This window comes from Accipiter gentilis, chromosome 17, assembly GCF_929443795.1.
Source record: "Accipiter gentilis chromosome 17, bAccGen1.1, whole genome shotgun sequence".
NCBI classification, from domain to species: domain Eukaryota; kingdom Metazoa; phylum Chordata; class Aves; order Accipitriformes; family Accipitridae; genus Astur; species Astur gentilis.
In genome coordinates, this window is record NC_064896.1 from 11,913,635 (window position 1) to 11,935,784 (window position 22,150).

The following is a 22,150-nucleotide window of genomic DNA, read 5'->3' on the forward strand; positions in this document are numbered from 1 at the left end:
TTTGACATGTCTGGGTAATGCTATTCTTTCTCATATGAAAAGGTCCTAGAGAATGTGTTAGGGTTGACATTTAAAGAGACATAACTCCAGCTGCTTTAAACCTGCAGAGTTCCAGTTGCTTGAGTAGAAATGCTGTTATTTATGCCACGCAGGTAAACCTCTGGATCCATGCGCTCAGGGACAGATAGGGAGGACAGTGAGGCTCTCCAAAGGGTGATGCAGTCAGACACTCTGAAAGTAGGAAAAGGAACAACATTATAGCAGTGAGAAATTCAGTGTGAAGTAATAAAGCACCAGCCACCATTTTCATGGTAATCTATTTGCTTTTTCATGAACTGGACACCTGATTAGATTCCCTGGAGTAATCCAGCCTCCCACACATATCTCCTATCTCCCTCCCCCTTAGGAGGTTTGCCATGGCAAGAGAAGGTTGTTATTTTTAAGTACATTTTTTACTGCTTATAGCCTGATCTTGTGAGATGCTAGAGTATCTCTTTCAGGGTGCTGATGATCCTTGATTCATACCCATTTTAACCCCAGTTAGTAGCGCTTAACACCCTCTAAGAGGAGGGAAACCTTTATTGTGTAGTTTTACTCCAAAGCTGCCCCCCTTTCTTCAGTGGGCCTATTCCCCGGGTGTATAAGCACAGCTAGTGCTGCTGATTTCAGGGAGAAAAGCCAGTACATGCGTGCTTTGTCTTGATTCTGTTCATTCCAGAAGCAGGAGAGGCCACAGGCATCTATTCCATCTTATGTGACACCAGCAAAATTATTTAGTGAATTCCAGTGATTTACAAGCTGGAGCGTAGCCCAGGCTATCAGGGAATCTTCCAGAGTCAGTATTATTGGTGATAACCTTGCCGAAGAAAAGAGCCCAGCTGGACTCTGGAGACTCCAGACCAAGTTGCCAAACTGAACAGGAGAAAACCTCGCTATGTTCTGTGGCCCTTTTAACCTGTGCTTGTTAAGAGACCTATAATTGAAGGGCCAACAAAACCGTTAATGAAAATACAAAAATGAAAGGTCATATTTTAACATGGCAGACCTGCAGTTAAATATGCACACTTTTTCCAGGCCCAGCTTCCATGTGTGACGTACACTGGGCCCCAGGAGTCCATGTAGCCAACCCCGGTTCAGATTATGATATGTGCAAGCCTAAGACAACCAGCCGTTTTAGATGGATAACCAGGTGCTAATTTACTAATGAGCATAAACCCTTTGCATGCGTGGAGCTATCGCCCCAGCTCTCCAGGGGTTTGCGGTGTTGTTATGGTGTGTGTGAGACACATGAGCTAATTAGTATGTAATTTCCTTTCACACTCTAACCCTGGCTCCTTAACGACCCATTTAAATGAGAGGCCCTTTCTCTTTACTGCTCCCTATGCTAATCTCTGGCTCACTGGCTTAGTTACAGCTGCCTATGAATATTTTAGGGAGTGACAGCTTTCCAGCCCACTTTAATTGAGTGGGGGGCACTGGTTTACCAAATTGCAAGTGAATCTTTCTGTACTCCTGTTTTTGGTTGCCTGCAGTAAGTAGAATCAAATGATTATTTGCACAGCTGAGTGGTCTTCCAGTGGTGGTCTTTCTACTGTGTGCATTAAATGGGCAGTGAGACGACAGTTGTGTGATTCATGGAGCAGTCTGGAATGGGGAATGAGTGCAAATGGCTGGATGCTGCTGAGGTCAAGCTTTGTTCTTTATCCCGAAGGTTTAGACTTCAAATTAGTGTCCTAATTTGCTCCTCTCTCTCCTAGTCTCTGCCCTTCCTCATTCTGCCTCAGTCTGAGTCTTTGCCGTGGAAAGTGGATCTACTAATAACTCTCTCCAGCTGTTTATTGCTTTGCTGGAAAGCTGATGTATAGTAATCCTTTTTGCAGATGGCTTTCCTTGTCTGGAGAGGTTGTCTTCTGCCATTGAGTGGTGAATGTCCACCAAAAAAAGTGAAAGCTTATTGCTTGCCATACTGCAAACTGGACTTGTCATGGCATTATAAAGTATCCTATGGAGGAAAAAAAAATGCAGTGTCTTGGTGGCAGGTCTTTTCATTTCTGACATTTTCATGCTAAATTCTTCCCTACTAGAATATGGCTGATTTCAGTAGAATTTTCCCTGGGTTTATGTTGGTCCAGCAATTCTTTGGCTGTATGTCATGGCTGATAGCATCTTCTCTCCCCTCAAAACGACACTGGTCAGAGGTGCTACCTTCAAGTTCTGGGTAGTGTCCCCCAGTAACATTCATGTCCCTGCATTTTTCCTTTAGCCTGTTTGACTTAAAAGGGAACGTCAACAAAGTGCATTGAGATGCTGAAACTATAAGCAAAATCAAACATTTGCTTATACGATCAGTGTGAAAAAACAGAGCAATTTCATTTTATGATGAAACCACCATCTGATGCTGAAAGGAACTGTGAAATTGGACTGCTGTCAGTGGAAAGCCTGAACTGTGTTTTGCATGATGTTGATATCTTCTCTCTTAGTACTGAAAAGTCATTCCTTTGTGGTATGGTCAGAGTTCACTGGTTATACAGACACCCTGAATGGGACTAATGAGTGGGACAGTCTTTGTCCTGGCTGTCTGTGAAGGAGTGGATTTCACTCACTGACAGATTGGAGGTCCAGTGAAACCTACAGCTTGCTTTAAAAAGCAAGATCCTGTGATTGTACTGTCAGCCCAACGGGACACCTTCAGAAAAGGAACTTTCCAAATCCTAGAACACCAAAGGGGTTGAAATTGGGTGGGAAGAAACTTAAATCCCTGTGTTACCAGCATTCGCATATTCTCAAAAGAAATGAAGAGATCCCAGGAGACAAACCAGAAACGTGTCCCCTGGCTTATATGCACTTTCTATATGCAGTATTAATTGGTATATTGGCTCAGTCAAAAGAGTTACCATTGCTCCTGAGTTTTCATTGTTTGTGATGCATGCTGCCAGACTAACACTGTGTGGTCCGTCATTTTAACAGCTTTCACTAAGTGAAATGTTGTTCTGGGTGTTCTCTGACACTGTATTCCACTTACTGTTAGTAATAATATCACATCTGGAGTGCTATCAAAACTTCCTTATGTGTTTTTTAATATTTTTTCTAGCTGGGGGTTTGTAAGAAGTAGTGCTTACTATTCCAAACTATCTCTTTCTTTTCATCACATCAGGCTTGCCAAAAAATCCTGGTTCGGTAACTTCATCAACTTGGAGAAAGAAGAACAGATTTTTGTGGTCATTAAGGACAAACCACTAAGCTCCATTAAGGCTGATATTGTCCACGCTTTCCTCTCGGTAAGTCACCCCTGCTGCTTCTTGGAGGCATTGCTCACTGCTCAGTTCCAGGACTCCTTGTGCCATACGTTAATGGGCAGGGTCTCTGCTCCTTCCAATGCATCCTCTGTGGATTTAATTTACATGGCCTGTTGATTCAGGCCTCCACTGGACTCTGTCTGAATTTCTAACTGTAGGTAATGCTCTCTAAGGTGAGAGAAGATTTCAGCCTTCTTGGCAGGGTCTCCAGGTTGCCAGTGTTTGGAATATTACTGCAGTTAGAGCACAATGCTGGTGCGGTATCAAGACAACAATTTGCTGCTTTGTCAAACTAACTTTACAGTCACCACCTGGGCGTCATATTGGATCTCCCTCTGCTGGGTATGCCATCCACCACTTTAGTCAGACAAAAATCCTGTCTCACATCTGCATTTGTTACTTTAAACCTCTTCTTCAATGCTGTATGGCAGAAAGAAGGGTAATTTCCTCTGGTGACCAGTGTATCAGTTGTTGCAGATGCATTTTGTTTACAGTCTGGGAAAGCAGAGGGTAGTTGTCATTTTTTTCTATAGAAAGTCCTCATTATCACTATCTAGAACTACCAATGAGAAAAAGTCAGCACAGTAAAGTTAATTTGAGAGATTTTTCAATTCAAGGTAGTTGGCAACATAATTAGACTTTCTGAATAGAATTAAGAGAAGGAGACTTAATTTCTTATATCATTTGTCGAATTGATATTGTTCTCCACAGAATACTGCACTCCTTTTTAGTCTCTATGATGCTGCAATGAATTTCCTCAAAAAACCCAGCCATAATCCTTTTAACTGTACAGGCATACAAGGAGCAAGTGCAGTATAGTAGCATGCATCAGACACTGGTATCTATCTCAGATTGGTTCGAAGCAGCCATGTTACTATATCGGTTTTATGCATTTAGCTGTGTTTCTGGGTTTATATTGTGGTGTAGTGTGCACTACTGTCGATACTGGTGATGCTGTGCATACCCCACATGTGTGGGTTGAGGTGTGGTGTAGTGATTTGTATGCAAACCCTATGAATCGTCTCTTAGAGCCAACTTCAAACTTAAATGCATTGTCACAGCCTGCTAAGTAAGTCCTTAATTTCAGCTTCTCAAAGAACTCATCTTCATTTTTCCTCCTAAATTAGAGGTCAGATTTCCAAATGATTTGGGGTTGTTGTTTTTGTTTAAAATCTGGTCCTTTATGAAGCAATAAATAGAACGTAAGTATGTTAAATTTTGGCAGGAACTGTGAATGGTAACTGCTTGAAAATTAGGCAGTTATGAAATTCTACCACAGGTCTGAAGATACAGATATTGGATGATACCAGAAAGCTTCTCAGAGTTCTTTTACATATTGATAGGAGTTGTGGTTTGGGTAAGTTATTTGCAGGCATGCTTTCCCTGTAGATATCCCAGGCACTTGTCTAAGTGTCTGCTCTGTGTCCTGATGTCTATTTGATATCATAGAATCACCAAACAATTGAGGTTGGAAAGGACATCAGGAGGTCTCCTGCTCAAAACAGGATCAGCTATGAGACCAGACCAGGCTTCTCAGGTGGATTTTTATATCCAGTCTTATATCCTGCTGACTTTGCTGCCCCCTCCCTTAATATCAGTTTTCACTCAGCAAAAGGCATTTCTCAAAACTGGTAGATGAGTAGGAAAAGAAAGACTGAGTATATGAAGTTCTGCAAAGTGTAAATTTATAAGCAGGCTGGGTATTCCACCAATAGTCAACCTTTAAATGTAGGTCAGTCCTGTAAGGAGCGGTGCATTCTGTGGTGCCAAGCAACCTGCACTCTTACTGATTTCACAAGAACACTCTATACATTACAAATTCAAGTCCAGAAGCAAATCCAGCAAATCTTGCCCACTCTGGAAAGGTGTATTATTCTAAATCAAATTTTGCAATTTTGTTCCCTTTGTGCTCTGGTTCTACTATCTCCTTCTACCAACCTGTTTCAGATTCCAAGCCTCAGTCACAGTGTCATCTCACAGACAAGTTTCCGTGCAGAATATAAGTCCACAGGAGGTCCTGCTGTCTTCCAGAAGCCAGTGAAGTTCCAGGTGGACATAACATACACAGAAGGGGGAGAGGCGCAGAAGGAGAATGGGATCTATTCTGTCACTTTCACACTCTTATCAGGTAACCGTGGCAAAGCAGTAAAATGGGTGCAAGCTGGCTTTGTCCTTGCTGATATAGAGGCCTGCAAAAAGAGCTCTGCCAGGGGAAAGAATGTAACTGTCTTGACCTCAGGGGAAAATTCAGACTGGGGCAAGGAGAACATCAGGAACAAAATGATGGAAGTGCTGGGAGGGAAAGAGATTCCCAAAGAGGTGAAGTTGCCACCACCATCATTAGTGCTAAAATGGCTACTCTGTGCATCAGATTTGAAGTATCTCCCTGTACTGTCTCCTTGTTTCACTTAAAGGTCTCAGTGTCTCAACTGGGCACTGTGAGGCCACTGGTTTCTTCCTTCTGGCAGAAACATGCAATCACCCTTTTCTTCTGGGTGGCCACATGCCCCCCACAGGGGTTAAAACAAACAAACAAACAAACAAATGAAACCCCCCACCTTTTCTGTCTTTACAAAAGGAGCCCAGAAGCCATCCTTCCTCATGTTATCAGCACACCACAGTCCCTTTTGACGTGGGGACTGCATAATGGTTCCTCAAAGCCATGCCTTCAGCTGAAGGACAGATACACTGTCAGTATACTCTTGGGGACAAGACTGAAGGGAAGATACTTTTGATCCTTCCCCTCCAGCCTGGGTTGTACGAGGATTTGGCTTCCGCTCCTCTCACGGCCATTTGTGCCTCTTCTCTCCTCACAGGTCCAAGCCGTCGTTTTAAGAGGGTAGTAGAAACCATTCAGGCACAGTTGTTAAGCACACATGACCAGCCTTCAGTGCAGCAGTTATCAGGTAAGTAGTTTCTACTGTTGAGCACCTTGCTTCAGCAGGGACAGGAAGGTGAAGTGCCTCTCAGTACCAGGAGGCTGAGGGAGGCCATCCCTCTGATTACAGCAAGAAATGAGCTCCATTCAGACAGAGCAGTAACTCCCCCACACACATCCTACTCCTCCCTCTCTCATTCCCACTCCAGTGCTCCCAGCGCATTCCCCAGTTAAACAGCTTCTGCCCTCCTCCCGCCCAAAGAGCCATTTGCCCACTTCTCCATCAAAAGCTGCATCATCAATAGATCTTCCAGAGTTTCTCCGGCTCCAAATTCTCCCAGAACAGGGACAGGCTCTAGAAGGTACCTGATTTTCAAACACTTCAGGCATGCTTTAGAAACTTCCAGCTTCAGAGGGTCCCGGAACAAAGTTGAGAGCTACTTTTAACTTAGCCATTAACAGCAGCATTTTCAGATGGTCAGAAGGTGGCTAATAGTTTCCAGCAGTGTGATCAAATTCTTGGCCCAATACTGTGGTAGCACAGATCATATACTAAGGTTCTGCAGAAGCTATATTTTATCTATTTTTAAAGTAAATTTCAGTTCCTCATGATGGTAAAGAAAGCCTTACATGTGTGACCCTGTGCAATGACATCAGTCTGAATCTGCAGGCAGCCTGAATTGATAATGCAGAAATTGGCCTCATCCCACCATTATGTAGCAAATGTTCACTCTGAACACTAGTGGTGACACACACAAAAAAAAATAACAGTGTTAACTCCTCTATCCTTTAAAAGGACAGAACAAAGAAGGTGAAAATTGAAAACTTAAGGAAGCTTAGCTATTGGGAGTGCTTCAAGGAAGGAGGTATGGGGACAAGCAGAAAGAATATACAGATAGAGGGAAAAAATTAGAGCAAGGCAGAGCAGAGGCTGCAGGAAGAAGGCAAAGAGGCAGGAGGATTGGGAAGAATTTTCCCATTGTATGATGATGAAAAGGTAGTAACTAAATATTATACGTAAAAGCCAAATTCTATGCTTGACCTTTGTGTGAACAAGCCAAGACAAAAGCGGGGGAATGAAGTTGGCATTGCGTCTTGCAGTTAAATCCCAGATGTCCTTGGCTCATTGCACATATGGGTTACATCCTTCTGGTCTAACAGTGTGGCTTTAACAGCTGCAGATAAAATAACTCCATCTAGAAGAGTGTATCCTTACTACATGACAGAGAAGTATGCTCAGTTCAGGAAATACTATGTTCCATTTTGCTTTTGCCCCCCAGCACTGCCTGACTTTCTGCACACTGGATTGCAAGGGTGCCCAGCACATGGGTTATTCTGTTAGGAAACAGGAAAGGTGAGGATACTAGAACTATGGTTGATTCAGGTTTTTGCTGTCTGGACTTTAGAAATTAAATTGAACTCAAGGAAGCAGGCAGAATTTTCTGCCAACCCTTCTTCTTGGGAAGTGTTGGGGCCAAGTGGGAATGAGGGGAATTAGATAGAAAAGCATCCTTTAAGTCTAGTTCTTGTTACCCCTGCTGCATGAACAGTGTTCAAGCATTCCTTGTTTCTTAGGAAAAGAAGTGCACCCTTACTTTCTGGTGAGAAAAAAACTGTTAAAAAAGTAAATAACATGGTGATGTCTCTTAACTTCTTCACTCTAGTATGTGCTAGCTACTGATGCTCTCTAGAAGGACTTGGACCCTGTTGCACACTTGTATATGAAGCAGGATATCTCCCTAAGAAAGTCATATTATAGCAGGAATAAAAACCATTCATCTGACTAAGGCTCAGGGAGATGTTTAGAGCAAACTGTGCTGTGAGAAATGTATCTGACTTGGAGTTTTGCTCTGGTTCTGGAATGGAAAAATCCAGAATCTCTACTGCCTAAAGCTACGTGAGAGCATGTCGCTCTAGCAGGGAAAACCCAGCCTGATCTTTAATGCCAGAATGGAACAGATAACTCCACATGGAGCAAAACCAAAATTAATGGTCTCTTGAAACTTAAAAATGAGAATTCCCTTGGCCAGGGAGTTATCCAGGCAAGACAGCTCATGAGAGACAGGGTGCTCAATTATCCTGTATCTTATCACCTGACCTGATCAGGAATATGCCAGTCTTTTGAAAAAGGGAGAAGTAATTCAACCTGAAAAATTTAGGTTGGAGCAGAGTACAAGGAAAAGAGAAAAGGAAGGGGGGAAAAAAGGATTGTTGCCAAGAAGAGACAATCTGTGCATCCAATTAGGGAGGCCCTGTGGTTCACATCCCCAGCCAGTGAGGGAGTAAGGGGAAAGAAAGGGACAGCAAGAGTTCACATTCAGCACCTTGTTTAGCTGGGTGGCTGTGGTTGGGAAGATGTGTGCAAGAGCTTCCTAGAAATTGCCATGAAATTACTCAGCATTTCTCACTAGAAACAAGGCAAAGTCTTTTCTGTTTCTCTTCTTCTCCCATATTCACAGCCCTGAACACCTCACAGGAATTGTGGTGGTTGGACTCCTATTCAGGTTCATGGTTTGAGGATACTCTGTAGGCAATCCACTGCTGCAACAGAACATGCTCACAGTTCACTTTGACTCTCCTTCTCCATGGCTCTGAGGATACTGCTGGCTCTGACCAGCAATACTGGTCCAGCACTGGAGATTTTCCTAGCTCCTTGTGCACAGACATATGCCCTGTGCAGTTGTCTCCCCTGCCTTTTAGTTCAGATGCCTTTACAGGTGGGAGGATGAAAACCATCTGTGAAAGGTGCATGCATGTAAAGTGAGACCTGCAGAAGGGGAAGATTCAATAAACACAGCATAAAGCAGAACAGCAAGGCCTAATAAGCATATGGCACTGATAGTCATTCTCTCTCCTGCCCCTCTTTGATCCGTTATGCAGCATGCCAGCCCACTAAGCCGGCTTGCCTGGGTTTCTGAACACACTTTCCTCTTTCTCATTTCCTCCAGCTCACAACAGTGTTTGTAGATGTCGTGTTGCCCATGCATCTGTGTGTGTGTGTATGTGAGCCTGATATGTACCTGATTTAGGTAGATATGTTTCTGTGTCACACTTGAGCACCTTATAATCTCCCTTCCCCCTGGATATCCCTCCATTCACTTCCATTTTTCCTTCCTAAGACTGGCTGTGCTTATTTCTTCTGGCGTACTCTGAAGCAGGAAAATAGCTTCCCTCCCTTACCTGAATAGGTGTGTAAATAAATGAAGTCTATCCCAAAAGCTCATGTGTATACTTCTAAAATCCACTGTCCAGTTGGCCAAATTTAGTGCAACATATCAGCCTTCTCCCTTAATGTTTCAAGACTTTAAATCCTCTGTGGTATAACTGCTGAGACAATACCAGGTCTACAGACTCATGACTGGCATAGAACAAGCAGATAGGAATTATTATTCATCTTTCCTTCCCAATGAAAGAACTAGAGGCCATCACGTGAAAGTAGTGGGAGCCATGTATCAAAAAAATATTGGAAGGTGTGTCTTCCTGTAATGTAAGACCTGTGGAACTCCTCACTGAAGCAGGTTCTGAATGAGAGGGGCTTGCAGATGCTTATCTTCCCCTGAGTACTTCTTACTCACAGGGAGACTGGACAATTCCCTGGGAGAGAAATCTTCCTAAGGACTGCTAAACAGAGAAACCGCAGCACGCTCAGTAAATCTCTGACCTGAAAGTGGTGAGAGAGTGAGGTAGTGTTAGGAGGAAGTGTTCTGTGTGCTTGGCCCGCCGTTACACTCCTGCACGTCTATGTGTGGATGCTGATGGAGACAGAGCACTGGATGGTTTTGGCCTTTGATCTGACTCAGAATAGCTGTCCATGTGTTCTTGTTACTGGTATCACAAAATGCATTTAAGCCCAGTGAGGCCATGAAAGGACAGTCCCTTTTGGATCAAGAGTGGGTATCACTGTCTATGAGAGCAGATGGCCTTGTCTCTCATCCATGTATGGTTCCATCCAGGAGCCTTATACTCAGAATCTCTACTTCAGTAGTCCCTGGGTAGGACTGCCCTTTTGTGGGATAAAAGGATCTCTCTCCATGGAGGAAAATATCTCAGATTTGTGCCTTTGTTTCAGCCCAATACTCTTTCCATTAAATCATAATCTGTTTTCCTCCAATGCCTTTGCACAAAAGAGTAATAGAAGCAGCTGGTGAATAGGGACATGCAAAAGCCATCTGTGATCATTCACAGGGTATCAGTTTTTATTTTCCTAATATTTTCTTGCCTCTTTGGGCTTTGGTTTTAAGTGTGGGGTGCTGCATATTCTTTTTTCCCCGTTTTCCCATGTTATGGGCAATCAGCAATACCAAAATAGCCTTTATAACTTCTTTGTTTAGGTTTTCTGTTTCTTTATTATATTTATTGGCTTCATGTCAGATTTTAACCATTGGCATCTCAAAGTTCAGAGCATCTCAGTGTAACTGCTGGAAATACCTTTCATCAGCATAAACAAGTGTTTAGGGACCATATCCAGCTTCAAAATAGGGCAGTGCAAATTCTCGCTTATTGTGTGTATCTTCCATATATGCACCCAAGCTCTCTTATTGTGCTGGTGTACATCTCAAAAAGCAAAACATGTTCATGTGACTCAAAAAACTTTGCTAGAGTATTGATCTGTGAATTCTGGGTGTTCGTCTTTATGGCTCATGAGAGCTATAGGTTGGCTAATTTGCTAAAACAAATTACTTAGAAATTTACAGTTACCAAATATGCGAAGGGTTTTATCATCAAGACAGAAAAGGGGATAAGGCGCAAATGAAGTGCTTTGCAAGGTAAACTTCCAGCTGCAGACTCAAACCAGGGCTATGCAAATGCCATTTTGGAATTGGACTGCACGTCAGTATTATCATGGGCTCATCCAGGTCCCAGGTTTACCTTGTTTCCTGCATTCTTGTGTGATCCTTTATGTCTTACCACTCTTGTAGTGTCTGGGGCAATCACTTCATCTTGCTCTCATGGTTCCCACTTACAGTGTAATGCCTGGTTGGATTGGCAGAGCACTGTTTTTTTGCTAAACAGCTTTAGTATTATTAACTGAACGGATTTCATTAAAATTAACTTGAGTAGTCCTGAAATAAAGTAGGTAGAAAAAAGTCCAAGCTCTCCAGAGATTTGATAGGAGAACAGTGAATTTCAAATAAGCACCCAAACACTGGGGATTTCCAATCTAAATGATAACTGCCTTGGACCAGAGGAACTGGTGGCTCCCTTGACATCATCTCCCTTACTGGAAATGTTTATTGGGGACAATGAGCATCTGGCAGGAGATGCTCAGTGCTTTCTGGGATCTAGCCCTGTATTTGGAGATCTCAGAGGAGCAGCTGTTTGGGTGAGATTTCCTGGGCTGGGACAAATCTCAGTCTCAGAGATATCAGAAGCATCACAAACCAGGCAGCTTGATTATGAAATTTATGTAGGATACAAACACAGAAATTAAAGAAAAAAGAAAATCAGGAAAGAAAACTCAGCAGAACACTAGTATTTTTTTAATAGATTCAGAGCTTGTTTGGCCTTTTGAAGGAAGGTCTTATTTTAACCAAAGCATTTGCCATCTATTAATGAACTGAACTGGGTGTCATTTATGAAAGACTCTTGGTCAAATCCAAGCGTGAGTGACTGCTAGCAATCTCTGTGAAATAAGGAATTGCCTTATCATCAGAAGGATTGAGATTTGATGCTGCCACTATGCTTTAATTAAAAAATTAAACAGCACACATTAAAAATGCAGTTACATGACCCATCAGTGCTTCTCAGACAGCTAAAGGCCTTTAGACCCTGGCATTACTCACCTCACGTGACACCTAGATCCAACAGTCACTCGGTTATGGATTATTATCCATGAGCAGAAGCTGACTGCCAAGAATCTAAGGCTTTCTAATTAGAATGAAAATTCTACTTTAAAATTATGAAATATTTTATCATGTAGAGTATTTACTAAAGCAGATGTTACAATATGATGGAAATGAAAGAAGTATTAAAGTAATTAGAGAAGCTGAAAGCATATTAACTCTGTTAGTCTTTCAAGTGATGCAGTATGAGCTACTGTTTCTGGTGTCCTCATGTTTGGTATGCCTTTGGAATGGGGGAAAACCAACCTGATGGTGTCTTGGAAAGACATTAAAAATAAATTCATGTGCAGTTCCTGGGACTGTCCATGGCAATATAGAGAACGCAAATTATAGTTGTCTGTAAAAGTTTTGAGAAAGACAAATTAGATGTTTTATTAGTGTTCCTTTGGTATTTTTCCATGGTCTTCTATTTCAAAAAAGGCTTTGTGTTTTTCCCTATCCATCAAAACCATTTCTATAACCTGCAAATTTAGGGTTTTTAGGAACAAAATGGGGCACAGAGCCCAAGATGTTATGCTGTCAAAAAGCCTGTGTTGCAATCCTTTTTCCTGTTGTCAGTTTGTATTCTAATCACATGATTAACGTATGTAGACCTTTTACACAATTAGCTTTAAATGAAATACTGAAAAGAGCCATGCTGACTGCAAGTGACTTAGAAAAAAAGACAGTATTCCAAAGTACTAACTTAAGGAGACATGATTATTTTTAATTTGTTAAAGATAACAAGGAAACAGAAATACCAATTTTAGGAGAATCTTAGTAAACCAGCCACAATGTTTACCTACTCTGACATTATCCAAATACTACCTTTTTTGTTTCCAGACTGCTAGTTACTGTGTGGCCAGTCAGTCTGGATACACTTGAGGGGAGAACTCCAGGTGTTGGAGGTGGGAGTCAGAAACAATCTTTCAGTCATATTTGAGACTTTCCTTGCTCCTATGTGTTTTTTCAAAGCTTAAGTTCTACTAATGATTGTGTGAATGCTCTGAGCTCTACCAGTATAGGTCTGTATTACACTGCTTTACAACAAGGTGTAGTTGACTCAGAAAGGGCTGGACAGAAACCACTAAAAGACATGAGACAACAAACTTCTCCAAGTTATTAAACAAAAAAAAAGGATACAAACTCATGACTGTGACTTCTGTTCATTGGCTCAGTCAGCAGCTGTAGGCACTTCTTAAACCTGTTAGGCATCTTCAGGGAGAAATGTATTTTGGGAGCTTAATCTGCCTTCACTCAGACTAGCTAAAGAATTTCAAAACTACTGGCCTCTCCGACACCTCTGATACCTTGTTCCAGTTCTTGAATGCGCTGTTCTCCTTCAATTCCTCCCTTTTTCCCCTTTCTCTCAATCTTGTGCCTTTCTGAGAGACCTTCCACGGGTATCATCTCCCACTGACCTCTGCCAGCCCACCTCTAACCTTGGGGATAGAGAGCATAAAACTGCTGCTTAGATCCTTTGGCCAGTGCTATTGGACCAAGCACCTGCCCTCTCTCCTCCATGCTTTCCCAGATGATCTGTGTAGCACAGGCCTGGCTGCATCAGAAAACATAGATATACATGCTCTTCTAGCATGGATTCAGCTTACCCAAGCATATCCAGCACCCCTTCCCCCTTTTTTGAAATTACTTTTCTCGGTATTTAAGGGGAGGAATGCCAAGAAATTATCCTTCCCTCTATCCTGCAGACTTTTCAGCAGACAGGGAGTAGTTAGAGCTTCCTAGCAGTTAGGGATTTCAGCATATGTGTGCATGTTTCCAAGAAACCTATTTCTTGAATACACAAGTGTTCATTGAGAGGCCAGGCAAGAGGAGGTCTGAGACTGAACTGAGTGCTTTAACTGTTAGCCACTTGCTCAGCAGTGAGTACTCCACATTGCCCAGCATTCACGGACACAACAATTTAGATCCCAAATGCAAAGGAATCCTGGCTGACAGCAGCAGATCTGGCTTGCCAGAAGGGTCCACATGGAAGTGTCCAGCTGGGCTGGTCGTTTCTCCTTTGAAGCTGACATGTAGAGCTCCTTCTGCTTATTGCACCTGAGTAAGAAGCACTCAGAGGCTGTGGCAATGGGAGCTATACATAAAGTGGACAGTTACGTCTTAGGGCCAGATTCTGCCACCCTTCCCAGAAGTAATTCTATTGCCTGCAAATAGTGACTTTGAAATCAAAAGGAGTAAGAGACTACACGTGAATGAGAGAGGCAGAGTTATGTTGAGAACTTGGATATTATCCTTTGGAGTCTAAAAGATGTTTTTGAGCTGTCTAAGTAGCCTTCTCATTCCATGTCCAGTAGCACAGTGCTGCATTTCCTCCCGCTCTACAAGTTTTTGATGTACATAGATCAGGTGGCTGGACATTTCCTGGCTGTTGCAGGCTAATTTGCAAAGTTGGCCAGGTGAAACAACGTATTCAAGGCTTTTAGTTTGCTAATGTGCTGGCAGGGTATTTCCCACATTTCATAAATACCTATAGGTATAACAAAGAGGTGAGTTGAAGCAGCGGGACTGAAACAGCATCCACGCTCAGTCACAGGGCCAAATTTGCACTGGCATACAGTGGGTGGCAGAATTTTGCCTGGGTTGTGTAAAGACCAAGATGTGTATATGTTTCCTGCTTCAGGTAATAATGTGCTAAGTTACTACTTTATGCACAGAGGTATGGAAACCTTTTTTTATGTTTTTCCCTCCCTCCCTCCTCTTTCCGTTCTATGATCCAGACACCACTAACTGTATGGAGTTGATGACTGGCAGACTTTCCAAATGTGGTAAGAACTTCCTTCCCTTCTGCCTTTTCTCCTTCCCCAGCCCCTGCTGAGCAACACAATAATGCGCCGTCCTGTCCCCTCCACCTGTTCCCCTTCCCTATCCCTGCTCTCCCATGCTCTTTTCAAGACTACCCATCCCGTAACAACCCAGTATGTCTTTCACTTACCTGGTGGACACAAGCACATATCCCTTATTCTGTTCCTCCCCATCCATGCACAGATGCACAGGCTCCACCACAGCTTTCCCCTTCATAGCACAAGTGTGTGGTGTTGCACTTGAGATTCCCTCCCTCACTGTAACCCAGGCCAGTGCTTTTCTTTTTCTTTCCTGTTTTTTTTTTTTCTCTTTCATTTACTTGCTGCCTTTGATTCATGATTCTTCACTTCCTTTTATGCAGTGAAGCTGAAAGCTGCCCTGCTAGCTGCTGTCTCCGTTGGTTTCCTGCTATTTATTGAGACAGGATTGCAATGTTATTTAATTCCATTTTGCATCCACTCTCTTCTTCCCCAGAATTCCTTAGGATAAGACACTTTTAAATCTTCCATAAGACACATTGCATATTATCTGTCAGATACTTAGCAAGTGTAAATTGTCATAGTTCCAGTCTGGTCTTGGGGAAGGATGTTGTGACTCTAGGTGGAGGAGTAGTGAACCTACTGGATATTCAGAATTTTGCTAGGAATGAGAGGGGAAAAAAAGAGTTTCCTGCAAAACTTGCAGCTCAACTTGCTTGGGATTCCATGAATTTTGGTTAACTTGTCCCTTGCATTCCCTCCCCTCTATCCACACATGGACTGTATTCTTTCTTTCATTACTTGTGGCCCTACTGACTCCTCCAAATACAATAGTGGAAATACCCAAATACTAGGAGAGGTTTTTGTCTTATTACTTATATCTTGTACAGAAAGGTTTGGTACAAGAGAACTCTGTTGTCTGTAGATTTCCATCCTGGTATCTAGGTTGAATTTAAGTATCTCTGTGAAAGGGAAGTGATCACTGAGCTAGTACTGCTCTCCAGCTGGACCTGTGACTCCTGCATCATCTCTTCATAAACTGAGGAAAGTTATTCTGGAGTTGTTGTGGAGTCTGTGACAACAAAGGAAGGTTGTCCTGGTGGAGATAATTAGTTTTATGGATGTGTGACTGAGGCAGAATTTGGCCTGTTTCCTGTATTTCAGATGATCTCTTTCCCTTAGTTGGAGCTTTGCTGGTGGGAGTTTTTCCTTTGCTCTGAAAGGAGCTTATTTGATTTCTTATTTGAGTTTTCTGGGTTACACCAGTTCCGATCTCCTCATGAAGACTCATTTAAGTTGTAGGCAGACCTCCAGCTTCTTCTTGAAGGCATCAGACAGAAAATCCCTCGTCTCCCTCAAGCCTTTGTTTTTTCCCTGGATCTGGCATTCACATCATATGAAAATACTGAAATGCTGATGCGACTGATTGCTTGCAAGTCGAGCTATACGGATAACCAGCCAGTACTGTGCGTTCTCTAGATAGAGAGCATTACTGCTCACTCCCAGTTCAGGCAGGCCCTCCAGCTGTCGCAGTGTCAGCATCAATCCAACCAGGGACAAAGAGGACACAGTGAAGGCCAGCAAGGAGACTATTTTGTGGCAGCTACAGCACAGACAGAACACATATATCCAGAGAAGAGAATGGATGGGTTATCGGAGTTTAATGGAGCTGCTTCCTTTAAATCATATTCCTGTGGGTGTGCTCACACACAACATAAGCAGTGGTGACTGCACCATGCTGAATTCTACCCTCTTATATGAGTGAAGAGCTATTTCATGTGCAGAAGAGCTCACCCACAATTTAGACAGGGGAGTGAGAGGGAATGATGCCAGAATTTAGCCAGCGTTTAGCCTATTATTGGCAAACTGTCCTCTATGACTCTGAGGACAGGGAATCCCCTGTGAAGTTGATACAATGTTCATCTAGTAACAACAAATAGTGTAAGAAAAACTATACTATGTGGGGTTTTTTACTTCATCATTGTTCTATATTCTGAGAGTGAGCACAAAAGAGTTAACACTGGAGCAGGAAGAGCTAATCAGATGCTTTATGCCTGGCTCAGCCATGTGAAAGCTCTGGTGGGAATGAGGAATATCTTTTCACCCACTATAAACCATTGAATGTTGTAATTAACACCAAGGCAAATTTGTTTAGTCCTTTAAATGTTGTCTCATCTTCTGCTCGCAGTGATTGTCAGTCTGAGAAGTGATTTTGCATATAGCCATTGGCATTGAAAAACAAGTTAATGTTGAACAGCAGAGGTATGTCATAGGAGCTACCAATAGCCAAATGATGTAACAGCTGCTGTATCAACCCTACCTGTGCACACTAGAAAACTGCTGCCAACTCTTATACTTCACAATTGAAGAAAATAATTTGGCTTATAATAAAGTTGAAATGCACATTGGGGTGGAATATTTTATTTCATGTTTCCACCCATTCCAGCAGGTCAATGGGCACATCTGTTGTCAGAAAGACTGAACTGTTTTCCATGAAGTCTTTCATATCTGTTCATAAGATTTAAATTTACCTTGTAAAAATTAAAACCTTTACATTTAAAATGCAGCTGTAACCTGAAAACTGCCTATAGGAGTGATACCTTCTGACTTAGCTGATCTATTCCTTGTGTGTATTCAGAGCCAAATCAGTTTAGTGACAAATAAGCTTTGCCACTTTAATGTGCTGCTGTTAAGCCTTATAAAATCAACACAGCTGTAAGAGAACAAGCTGGATTCTGTTTCTTTTGAGGCAGGATTGAGAGAACTGTTTACTACCATCTAATCTGGTATTTACGTCTATCTTACCGAAGAATAGGTTGTATAATTCACAATCAGGTTCTAATAGGTTCTGCAGAGCCTTTACATTAAAAAAAAAATAATCAAGATAATATAGAAACTGGAAAGCCCTGCAGCTTCAACCACAAAGCTGGAAATTAGAAAGCAAGTATCATTGTAGATTAGGTCTATTGGGTCTGGACCCGTTGATATACAACATACAGAAGCCCACGGTGCCATTTCGGTAGTCCTTGTTCAGAAAAGAGTCTGTCTTTACAAACTTTAATGACTTTAAGTCTTTTAATAGAGAGCTGAGAATTTCTTTGGGTGGTTGACTCAGTAGTAAAGCTGGTGTATAGCCTTGGATAGCTCCCCTTCCTTCCCAGCCATCCCCAGTTTTTTGGAGTCCGTAGTATGTTTCTCCAAGGTGCTGGCTGCTGGCAGAAAGCTCTGAAAAGCCTGCCTATTCTTGACCTTACCTTCTGAGAAACACCAGGGAGCCTGTAAACTTTCCAGTCTCCACACTGTAGCTGTCTGGGGCTGAATTTTATTTCCACAGTGATCTTTGCTTGTTGTTTTCCATCCCTCGTGACTCTCAGGAAAGTCTTTGATTATATCAGTGGCAGTTCCATGGAACTGGGTGATGATAAGAGAAGGAAAAGATTAGTATGTATAACTAGTGCAGCTCCAGTCAAATCATGCTAGCGTTCTGCACAAACATACGTTCCTGCAAAGTCTTAGGCCATAACCCTGTGACAACAGGCTGGCCAGAAGACCTCATGTTTATTCTTAAATATCCTGTGTTGCCTCTTGCAATTTGAAACCGTGATTCCTGGCACCAGAGTTAAATAAAAAGCTTCACAGATCCTTGTGTGTACCAGTGGCTGTCACCAAAATGATGTGATCAAAGCAGAAGCATAGCAAATCCACTTGCCTTTCATATCTTTCCAATGTACCTCACTTGAATCTCTTGCTTCAGGTGTTTAGGAGTTGACATAGCTTCCTATTCAGAGCCATCTAACCTTGTCCCCCATGGCCAGTCAATCCTCTGTGCACACACAGAGCAATTGCACTACAGTAAAGGCTTCTCTTAGTAGCTCCTTGCAATCACAGTTTGATTCATACAGACGCAAGCCCATGTCAATAGCATCCCAAGCTACTTGAGAAATGAGGAGACATTTTGTAGTTTACAACTGGTTACATCACATTTGGGGTTCAGTTGCAGCATGCAGCTTTGTAAGTGCTAATTAGAGACGGTGTTACTAGCAGCAGTAAATATCTGGATTTGGTGCTCTTGGAAATGATCCTGATCTATATTGGCATTAATTAGAGTAATCCTGCTTCTCACAAAGTAGCTATTTGATGGAAGAGCAGGTTGGTGATTTGCATTCATAAAGTGGTCATTGATGGCAGAAACACTGATGCTGAAACCTGCAGAAAAAAAGTATGCTGTCCTCCCAGCTGAAAGGCTCTTCTTACCACCATTACACTGTGACGTAGTCAGAACAAGAACTAGCATTTCTGAAAAATGTGCTGGCTACTGGTCTTTCTGAGCATGGCTGATTATTCTGTCTAAATTGACCCAAATGAGAGATAAAAGGAAGAAGACCCACCTGAGAGATCACATATTCATTCAAAATAGGTGGATCATGATAAGTAATGTAAGTCAGATTTTCCAAAGAGTTCAAGCCAGGTTTCCCAGTTGTCCATGCCCCTTCTACTAGTTATCCTTTGCTGTCCAAATGGATGGCTGACTCCCCAAACACTGTAGTCATACCTCTTCATTCTAGTGTTGTGCTGGGGAGACGTTTCTTTTCCAATTCATGACTCATGTTTTTTGCACCGTAAAAGAAGGTAGCAACAAAAATGGCAACTTGGCACTAAAGATGAAGCCAGATGCATTGAACTATTTGGTACATGTCAGGGCCTGTTTTGACAGCTATGGCTGGATTTTTACTGTCCAATACAAAGTCTTTTTCTCTGTAATAATATTTAATACAAAAAACATAGGTATTGCTCTCTTAATTAAGATCACAGTACTTTATTTATGGCAGGCAGTGCTTCAGGATACTCCATGTGAATATTTGCTTTCTGTACTAAGCTAAATTTGAGACAGCCTCCCCAGAAGATTAAATCATATTTTTAAGGGACTGATTCAGAGGAAATGAGGAGGCAACATCTCACCAGCATACACAGCTCATTTCTCTCCTTAGGAACAGGTCAGAGAACTTAAAACCCATAAGATCATACTTGAAGATCCATCTGGCGGGAAAGGACAAAATCATATTATTAAGTGCCAATACATTTTGGACATTTTTATAGACAAAAAATTTGAATGAAGCAGCAGAAGTCACTAAGAGAATGGGTAGCAGCAATACTATCAGCATCTGCTGTGGCTTTACAAGTGTGGGTCGTCAGCTTCCCCTCTCAGCACGCACTTGAGCAGGCAGATCTCTGTAAAAGGACAGGCAGAATTCTTGGGCTGAGTCCTCTACCAGCCAATTTGCCAGAACAGCATGATTCCACAACAGAATCTGGCATCTCTTCATCCCACCACTATCCTTGTCTGCTCTTTCAGTGCCACCAGCTGTCCAAACGAATGTACAATTCCCTCCTCTCTGTCATCATGTCTGCTTTTTTGAATGTTACGTGATGGTGCTAGATTGGCCAGAGCTATTCATCAGTAAGGGACATGTTTGTTTTCTGATTAATTACGCATGCCTTAGCTCTGCAGAAGGTAGCAGCAAGGAAATATGCCTCATCTATTTGGGTCTTTGCTGCCTGTGTTCACCATTCCCTAACTCATTGCCCAAGAGCTACCTGTCTCAGTTATGTTGTCTGTGACAAGAGAGGCTGAACTGGAGCTCAGCTTCAATCTGCGTGTATGAGAGAGAGAAAAAACGTGCAAGATGGAGGCAGAACGGCCATCTGGATGCATCCAGCTAGCCACAAATATTGGGCCACCCTCCTGCAGAGGAGACGGAATGTTTTAGGGGAGTAAGAACAAGGATGGGTTATAGAGCATTTAAATGTCAGGTTGGTTGTTCAGATTTGCCCAGGTATGTAGCAACTGAAAGTTCCCACCTTCTGCTGGTAGCATGGACACCTGTGCTAACAGTGTGTGATAATCTGAGTAGCTCCTACCAGCAGTTTGTTTCTGCAAACACTGTTTTCAGTTGGCATTTTTACTGGCAGAGTCTAAGGACTCTGGAAAATAAGCTCCGTTGTTACCTGTGGAAGTCACCTTTCCCAGTTGCAATTCAGGTGTCCTGCTAAGAAACTGGAGTTGTGCTGTGGACTGTCTGTCTCCATTTTCTAGTCCTAAACTGAAACAAAATCAAAACAACTGTTCCATTACATAACTAACTGGGGAAAAAATAAATGGGAATACTTGTTCTGCTCAATCTGCTGTGACAATTTATAAATCCAGTAAAACCCACATCCACATCTCTTGAAATCCTTTTCTGACTTCCTATCATTTTAGACAATTACCTGTCTTGGGATTTCTGCAGTTTCTTCATCTCACTTCAAGTAGCCTAGGATGGGTTCAGAGACTAGGAGGAAGTTCTGTGTGATGTCCTCCAGCAAGACATCGCAATGGCCTGTCACTCTTCTCCAGTCTAGAGGGAAGCCAACTGTTAAAGGAGCAAAAAATATCTTTCTGTAGCCTTCTTCAGTAGTCAGCGAGCTTGTTGAGGCATCTCTCTGATTTGTATTTGTACAATGCCTAGATTAGAGGTTCTTTAGTCTGGAGGAAGACCCCTACATGATATTACAGCTAAACAAAGAGGAACAGGCCACTTTTATCTTTCTGTCATTCCTTTCACTGCATAAACTGTTGGAGTGGGTTCTATATTTTAAGTCTTCTGTTTTCAAAGGCAGAAGGGACTCTGCCAACAGAAACCCAGCAAACAGGCAAAAAATGCCTAGTCTTCACAAAGAGGGCTAGAACTCTGTCAGAGTAGCAAATGGGTTTGAAAAGGAATGGATTATAACCCATCAAGTGCGGAGACTCAATCAAGCGCTCAAGCTCTCTGTGCAAGATTCCCTTTATTTCACAAAAGAATCCAACTTATATATGTTTCAACAAAGATCTAGAAAGTACTAACAGCATACAGCCAATACTACTAACATAGGAGGGCATATCTGGCCCAGCTGGGATGTTTGCCAGTCCTCAGAACAGTTAAACATGAAAACATTCCATAGACATACTCGTGACTGTCTTCAGCCACATCTTCCCAGGCCTACACAAGGCCATCCTCCAACCTGACCTTGTGAAACTAGTTCTTCAAAGGCTTGGCAAACATGCAGCACAACAAATTCTAACGGTCACTCTTGAAAACAAATGCCAGGTGTTCCAAGCTGCTCCCACAATCAAGAGAGTGTTTCAATGCTTTACATGAAAGGAGTTGGATTTTTGCTACATGATCACAGCTGCTATTGAAACACAGAGCAAGCTAGGGATGAAAAAGACAAGGGATAAAGAGAAAGGCATGAGTATGGGAAGAACACCTCAGTAGCAGAGGCATGCATAAGACAGAAAGGATGTGAAAGCAACAAGGGAAGGAATATGGG

At 42.4% G+C, this 22,150-nt stretch overlaps 1 protein-coding gene across 16 annotated transcripts in view; it reads left to right on the forward strand.

Annotated features, from left to right (window-relative positions):
• Positions 1-22,150, forward strand: part of BRSK2 (BR serine/threonine kinase 2) — a 324,024-nt gene that overhangs the window by 296,258 nt on the left and 5,616 nt on the right. For 12 of the 16 annotated variants that reach the window (XM_049820723.1, XM_049820725.1, XM_049820734.1 and 9 more), the window contains 4 exons: positions 3,155-3,278; positions 5,244-5,424; positions 6,113-6,202; positions 14,738-14,785. In XM_049820723.1, the coding sequence (XP_049676680.1) occupies positions 3,155-3,278; positions 5,244-5,424; positions 6,113-6,202; positions 14,738-14,785 (443 nt within the window). The remainder of the gene's footprint in view (positions 1-3,154; positions 3,279-5,243; positions 5,425-6,112; positions 6,203-14,737; positions 14,786-22,150) is intronic. The other 4 variants (XM_049820726.1, XM_049820730.1, XM_049820733.1 and 1 more) reach the window with 1 other exon arrangement.